The following is an 8720-nucleotide window of genomic DNA, read 5'->3' on the forward strand; positions in this document are numbered from 1 at the left end:
ATCTTAGAAAGGCTTTTGATACTGTTGCACATGGAAGACTGCTGCACAAATTGGAGCAATGTGGCATTGGAGGCAAATTGCTGCTATGGATAAAGGGATGGTTGAGTGGGAGAAGACAGAGAGTGGTAATCAATGGACACTGCTCTTCGTGGACTAATGATATTGATGATGGTATAATCAGGCTTAATGTCCAAGTTTGCAGATAATACAAAGGTTGGCAGGGTTGTTAATGACACTAATGACAGTACACTGCTGCAACAGGATCTAGAAAAGTTGAGCAGATGGGCTGAGAGGTGGCAAATGAAGTTTAACATTGACAAATGTAAAGTACTACACATGGGAAGCAGTAATCCCAGAGTAACGTATCAACTTTGTGGTACCACACTGACAGTGGCAGAGAATGAAAGGGACCTGGGGTAATTGTGCAGGCAGATATGAAGTTTTCTGAGCAGTGCAGACGGTCTGCAAGAGTAGCTCATGGTGCCTTGTCATATACAGGAATTTTTCTAGCAGGGATAAGGAAGGGATTATCCCCTTGTATAAGGCAATGGTTAGGCCACACCTTGAGTACTGTATACAGGTCTGGAGGCCTCATTTTAAGAAGGATGTAGAGCTGTTGGAATGAGTATAGAGAAGGGCAACAAGATTAGTGAATGGAACAAAGGGTTGCTCTTACGAAGAAAGGCTTAGGTTTTGCAAATTACAGTGTCTGGAGACTAGGCACCTGCGAGGTGATATTTTTGAAGTGTATAAAGCCTTGAATGGTTTGAGCATGCTCAATGTGGATGGGATTCTTCCTCTTGCTCAGAATAATTGCCTGAGAGGGCATAAATTCAAATTGAGGAAAGACGGTTGTAGGATAGATGTGCGGAAGTTTGCCTTTAGCCAGCGGGTGGTTGATTACTGGAACAAACTTCCATCTGTCGTCGTTATTTGGTTTTTAGGAGCATTAGCAACTAAGGCCATATTGCTCCGGGGATATGCGGTGGTCATTCCCTGACCTTTCCGCATCCTCCATATTTGGTGGTCACGGGCTCGAACCCCGGTCTAATCAAGAAGCATGTGCTACGCATTGCTGCTCCTGGCTACGGAGGCGTCTCTGTTGTTGTGGAAGTTGATAGCTTAAATAGATTCAAGGTAGCACTTGACAAACATTTGGAGTGAGTGGATGGGTGAAATAAGGGGCGTGTCTGTTTTTTTTTTTTTTTTTTTTTGGCTGATGCTATATAAGCTGGCTGTCTTGCATCATGTGCCTTTGCATAATGCTGAAATTATGCATGAAGGATGTGTAAGTTACACAAAGTGCCGGTAACTAGAAGGGTGAGGATAGTTCAAAAATAATTGTAGTAAATATGTGAAATGTGAAACAATGTTAATATCCTAAAAGTTATGATGGATTAAGAAAATTATGGGCTGAATTACTAAGCAAATAGGTGGAAGAACTGTAAAGTAAAATTAGTACAGCAAACTACCAATAAACCAAAAATAAAAGTAAAAAGTACAGCTGTCATCAGATATGGGGGGGGTTTATATTTAGATAATGGTCGAATATAGGTAAGGCATATGTGCTTGACCTGATGTCAGCTAAAACAAATATTGATTATTGATACATGATGACAGCTGTACCACTTTCTACTTTTATTGGTATTTTGCTGTACTAATTTTACTTTACAGTTCTCCCACTTTCTATTGGCTTAGTAAGTCAGCCCATAATTTTCTTAATTCATCATAACTTTTAGCATATTAACATTCTTTCACCTTTCACAAATCTACTACACTTCTTTTTCTAGTTTCCTCACCCTTCTAGTTACTGGCACTTTATGTAACTTTCACATCCATTTATTCATACTTTATTCAATATATTAATACAAACTTTTATATATATATATATATATATATATAAAGGCATGTTGATATAAGTCAAAATTAAAAGCAAGGCTAAACTTATATGCCCAGTACAAGCAACAACTAAATAAATTAATAATAGTAATAATAAAGCAGTGTGTCACAGTCTTAATACAATCCTTGATTTCATAAACTGTAAAGATGCTATGACATATATTCCATGCTGTTACTGAGAGATAAGCTTTGTTAATACAAATATTAGTACCTTTCTTACAACTCTAGCATCAAAATTCAGATAATTTTGATTTTGGAGTTTTAATAAAAATACTGATAAAGACTGAAACATGCTTATGACTTTTTTGTGGATAGTTCACTAGACTTAAACAAGTAGAAGCTGTCATCTAGAAATATCTAGATTTAAATTATTTAACTATTCAATAAACCATTACTTCTATTAAAAGTAATAATTATTCATATTAATTAATGTAATAAGTTATTAATTAGCTATTAACATTTTTTTATCATTTCATTGAATATTTCCCAGTTGTATCAATTAAGATAAATTAACTTAAATGTTCATTCGGAAATCAGTGGAATCGCACTCCAGCTTTGTTACAAAAGAAATGCTTCTTTTTGTCCACGATGTCAGTAGACAACTACACAAATAATTATAATGTTATAATTATTTGTGTAGTTGACACTAATTAACATTAGTATTAGTAATGGCCGCATGGTGCAAGAAAGCCTATGGCTTATGCTGCACCAGCCAAAAAAATAAATAAATAAATAATAATAATTAATAAAAAAAAAGGAAATTAAACCTATCATCCTATGCGCTTCCCTTACCCGAAAGTACTATCCAGATGACCTTTGAATTTCCCCAAACTGTCGGCCTCTACCACCCATGAAGGCAATTTATTCCAGTAATTTATAACTCGCTGGCTAAAATAAAACTTCCTGCAGTCTAATCTAAACATTTCCCCCTGTAACTTGAATTTATGTCCCCTAGTTTTAGCATCATTTATAATCTTGAAAATTTCGTCCTCATTCATTTTACTGATGCCACATTAACACTAATCAAATCCAATAAAGTAACGACTTTATTAGCATTGAACATGCACGTTAATACTTTCTGGGTTTTGATGGCTGCATTAGTTCCATGTTCATACAATGATGGCGCTGGGAGTAATTGAGCAAGTGTCCACCCTATATCTTACTACTCTGTGCTTGGTATTGCAGACATGACAATCCAGTTGTGAAGATAATCCCACAATATGAGAGATGCCACAAGGTGTACGTGATAATATTTAAGTAAAATTAAATGCAACAAGGCTTCAACTTTTAAATAAAAAATTACATTAGTAGTGTGAAGGGCATCATTTTCACCACCACCCAATATTATATAGATTATTATACCCATAAAGATATGCCTTGTTGCATTTAATTTTAATTAAATATATGTATATATATATATATATATATATATAGAATATCATTAGAAAAAGTATAATTTATTATAAAAGTATCATTAGAAAAAGTATAAGTTATTAATATCAGATTTAGATATTCTAAACCATTTGGTCTTAAAGCGTGTAACTATAAAACAATAGCTACAAACCTTCACAATATTAACATCGGACAGGATACATGTGTTTGTCACAAACCTTCATTTCATAGATACGTGGATCCTAACCATAATCACATTATAACCGGCAATTTAGATATAATCCCATATCCCGAACTTAGAGATATTTTATCACTGGGTTTTAAATTTCGACCTAATCCACCTATTAATAAATCTAATTTTAAAAAATTGTTATATCTAGATTTACTAAAATACTGCATAAGATCAGCATACAAACATAATATACCGGTTGAAGCTTATCACATGTGGTTATTTACAATGCTTAATATCATATCTAATAAATATAATCAATTGAAATTCGTACAGGATAATCTATATAATACCAAATTAATAAATAGGCAGCTCAAAGATATACATGAACATTTTATAATAACTCCCGTTGACAAAGCTGCTTGCAATTATGCAATCATATGTAAATCATATTATATAGATATTATAAAAAATGAACTACAGTCTAGCCGTACATATAAACAGATAACATCTTCTTCTAATATAATAATCAAAAAATTAATTGCATTGCATAAAAAATTAAAGTTAAAGTATAATAACCTAAAATATCCATTTATATATTGCATACCCAAATTTCACAAAACACCAATTGCTTTTAGATTCATAACATCATGTAGAGATAGTTATGCGAAATTTCCCGGAAAAACGTTAGAAAAGTTACTTAAAAGTATATTAAATAACTTAAATAAAACTATTATAATAAATAATAACTTACCTATTATAAATGCTCTAAAAAATAATAATATTCATCAAATACAAACTTTTGACTTTAACAGTCTATTTACGAGCATTAACCTTAATAACTTAGAAGTCGTCCTCCAGAAACTATATTTAGAAAATAAAAATGCTATAAAGGTTGATTTAACCTATTGGAATTCTCTAATAAAATTATGCATCTTTAATAACTATGTATATGACGGAACATCGTTATATTTACAAGTCACTGGCACCCCTATGGGAAGTCCAGCATCAAGCATAATCGCAAACCTTTATCTGTATTATACAGAAAGAGAATTTCAAGATAACCTACTTATATACAGATACGTAGATGATATATGTGTTTTTAATTGTCCACATTTTGTCCAGGATTACAGTGGATTATATCCAGGGGAGCTTGTGTTGGAAAAAACTAATAGTTCCGATACTATAGCAAATTACTTGGATCTTCATATAGAAATATTACATAATAATAAAATAGACGTAAACGTATATAATAAAAGAGATGCATTTAATTTTAACGTAGTCAGCCTTACAAACTGGAAATCAAATGTATCAAAATCAGTGCATGCTAATATAATTTTATCGCAATGTTTAAGGATTGCTTATATCTGCAATAGTAATAAAAATTGTTCAGCGGGCTTAACAGCGTTGTACGGCAGGTTGATCAATAATAATTTCCCTATCGCTTACCTGAAATACCACTTCAGGAAAGCAATTAGCATAATTAATTTCAAAAATTTGTTTTCTGAACCTATCGTTTCAATATAATTTTCAATAAAATCATTATATTTAGTGCCATGTATATATGTAAATAGGATACACTTTGCATTCTTGGTGTCTTACGGCATAGAAAACTTGTACCCACCGGCTTGCAAATTACAGTGTATCTTTTTTTTTTTTTTTTTTTTTTAATACATATAGTTAAATTCATTTAATTTACTTAAATTCACGCTGAGATAACATGTAAATTCAGCTCAGGGTCCTACTATAGGAACGGGTTTGCGATCCCGGGCATACCCGAGCCACAACTTATATCTTGTAATGCCTTTAAGCTGTCCTACACTCTTTATTTTTATTTCTCCGAAATTATTAGGGCAATCCGAGGACGTAGGAGAAACTATTTCTTATCTATACCACTATTTTTCGCCTTTGTGGAGTTCAGGTTCTATTTTTCCTACTCCTTTAGTTTTTCTTCTTACTATCTGCATGTTTCTCTTTGCGTTAATTTAATTTAATTATTTATTTTTACCGTATCCATCACATAGGGGGCACCACATTTTATTTTGACGACTATTACATTATGTCCTAGATACGGTCAAATGTAGTATGTATTATATATTTAATCTTGTTTTAATCCTTAAATTATGTTCTCTGTCGGGTCAACGATGATTAATATATGCTTACATTTATATTTTACTTATATTTCTTACCTTTGATTCTAATATTTCAAAATTTTTCTTAATTAATTATCTTCATTCGATTTATTTATATTCGATTTATGTTCGGCCTATACTGGTTTATATTTGGTTTAGATTTAAATTACTTAGCATATATTGATCATCACAGAAACAGAGAACTTCTTGTCGTTTTTTGCCTTCATTCTGGGTGGTTGGCCCCAGTTGAAGTCATCTAGATTGTCGGTAAAAAGCGATGATAATAATAATATTTTTTTTTTTTTTTTTTTTTTTTTTTTGCGTTTTCTTAAGTCCTTGATGGTATTCTTATTATTGGATTGATTTACTTTTTCTAATGATATTCTGTAGACATTGTGGGTGTATTGCATGATTGCTTGCAACTGCATTAACCCATAAATATTAGTTATTGTCTTTTAACTTTCTTGCTTTGCTTTATTTCTTGCTTTCCTTTTATCATTAATATATATATATATATATATATATATAACTGAATAAATAAAAATTAACAGGAATGTAATTTTTTTGTCTTAAGAAGCAATGATTAAAATGGTAGAGATAGACAGTTGTTGAAGTAGAATAGATTCTTACAAGTTTTTGGAGAATGTTGTGTTGGGATAAGTGCATTACATTAAACTGGAGACTTCCAAAATTGGACCATCAATTTTATGTATGATTATATACATCCAAATTGATGGTCAAATGTTAGGTCAAATAAATAATTAAATTATGATTATTCTTTTTTGAGCAGTCCTGTTTGTTATAATGGTAATTACTTGCTATAACCCATTTCCTTGTTTTCAGATTTTCTTTGAAAGGAACATTGAATCGCCACATGCGTGTTCACACAGGTGTCAGGCCTCACAAATGTGAATATTGTGGTAAGCAGTTCATTCAAACAGGTGGCTTGAAAGCTCACTTATTTTATCACACAGGAGAAAATGGTTTCAAGTGTGATCAGTGCGGTAAGATTTTTAATCGCAAAGCTCGTCTTCACATGCATGTGAAATATGTTCACGAAAAGTTGAAACCGCATGGATGTGAACAGTGTGGAAAATGCTTTTCACGAAAAGAAGATTTGAATCGTCATTTTATTCTTCATACTGGTGAAAAACCCTTTCAATGTCCTACATGTAATAAAAGATTTGCTATAAAGCCATCACTGAAGCTTCATTTGCTGACACATACCAAGGAAGAGCCTCGGTCCTGTCATGAATGTGGAAGAGCCTTTATCCGTAAAGATTGCCTTCTTCGACACATGCGAAAGAGACATCGTGATTTACTAGACAAAATACTTCTAGATGAGAAAGATCAGAAATTTACAAATGATTCATCTGTGTCATCTTTTCGTATTATGAGTGAAAAGTCATTATGTGAAAGCATTCACGAACTGTTAAGTCTTTTGGTCGATGAACAGACACTTACTGGTTTTGGATGGCCAAATAAACCTGTTGATGAGGTATTAGAAGCTGTAATCAGACGTTGTGGTCACACCCCTGTAAATCCTGATGATTACAGTTATATGGATCGTCTGCGTGAAAATTCAAAGCTTCTCTTCACTGTTGTCATTGATGATAATGCAGTAAAAACATTACTCAACAATCAGACAGTTGATGAGGTGATTCTTCATGTTTTGAGATTGGCAAAAATGAATTAGCATGTGTATTCTTCAGATGCATTTTAAAATTCTATACTTTATATATCATTGATATTGAGAGCAATTCTCTTGCAGTTGAGTTAGTTAATGGTAGGTATTTTTATGTCCAATAAAGGACAGATTGTGTCCTGCCATTTGCAAAGAATCTGCCAAGTTTTCTGAAATTCTTTACAATAGCCAAAATTTTATAGTGCCTTGTTAAATGTTATCATGTTAGATATAATTTTTAGCTACTATAATGAATGCAAGTATAAAACATGGTTTTAAATTGTAACTGTAAGCAGATTGAGCTAGTGCCTTTGTTGTTATAAATATGGTTGAGTGTTTATGAGCATCATGTTTTTTTTTTTTTGTGAGTGATCTAATTGAGAAAGGGTGTTATTGTAAATAATTTATCCCTCAGTGGTACTTTTATGACTTTTATAAACTATTTTTAAAAGTTGGGTATGGAACTGTTATTTTGTAGTTAGTCTATAGGCAAATTTTATAAGCATTTGCTGTTTACTTTATTTCTATACGAATACTAGAACACTCAACCTGCTGTAGATGCCAATGAATCACTGCCTACTGTAAGTATATTCCTTAATAGTTATGGGGCATGACATGAAATTTTAACTTCAACAAATGAAATGATGCATCAAAACATAATTGAGCAGATATTGGGAAAGATATCTACTCAGTGAAAAACCCTACCTGCGTAGCAAGTTCAATTTCCTAGTGTTAATAAGTTAATGTACACAGTATGTTACATTTCAAGTGCATTATATTTTTATTTTTTAAACTAAAGTTTTTAGGCGCCTCTGTAGCCAGGTGGGAAGGAGCAGTAGTGCGTAGCACACGCTTCTTGATTACACCGGGGTTCGAGCCCGTCACCACCAAATACGGAGGATGCAGAAAGGTCAGGGATTGACCACCGCATATTCTCGGAGCAATATGGCCTTAGTTGCTAATGCTCATAAAAAACCAAACAACAACAACAACTAAAGTTTTTCATTTTCCGTGATTAATAGAAGTAAAGAGTAAATATCTGATTATCTTGTTACCAATTAAATATTAATAGATTAACTAATAATGTATAAAAGTAATTGTTTTTGCATTGTTTCACATACCTCACAACCTGATATTTGCTCATCATTTTGTAATATTTCATAATCACAATGCATGAAAAGAAAAATTTTACTCTTTGATGTAATGAATTGAACAAATAGCAACTGTGCTTTAACTTATTATGCTGATGCTACAATTTTGTGATGTGTTTTATTTCCGTGAGGCCAGTGAGTTAAGTCAATGGTATTTTTATTTCTTCCTCAGTGTGTGATGGTAGGCTCTGATTTCTTCCTCAGTCAGGTAATGTGCAATTGGAGCAATCCAAAGAGCCAGGTCATTTGCTCCAACACTGTCATCAAGTAGTATGTTACATGCAAGCTTTGCT

At 32.5% G+C, this 8720-nt stretch overlaps 1 protein-coding gene across 1 annotated transcript in view; it reads left to right on the forward strand.

Annotated features, from left to right (window-relative positions):
* LOC150075182 (uncharacterized) overlaps nt 1-7288 on the forward strand; it is a 90636-nt gene extending 83348 nt beyond the window's left edge. Inside the window, exon 6 of the mRNA XM_090388389.1 lies at nt 6436-7288. Coding sequence (XP_090244515.1) covers nt 6436-7288 — 853 coding nt within the window. The remainder of the gene's footprint in view (nt 1-6435) is intronic.
* The last annotated feature ends 1432 nt before the right edge of the window (nt 7289-8720 follow it).

Source organism: Mastigoproctus giganteus, chromosome 14 (assembly GCF_048544385.1).
Source record: "Mastigoproctus giganteus isolate SK-2022 chromosome 14, ASM4854438v1, whole genome shotgun sequence".
NCBI classification, from domain to species: domain Eukaryota; kingdom Metazoa; phylum Arthropoda; class Arachnida; order Uropygi; family Thelyphonidae; genus Mastigoproctus; species Mastigoproctus giganteus.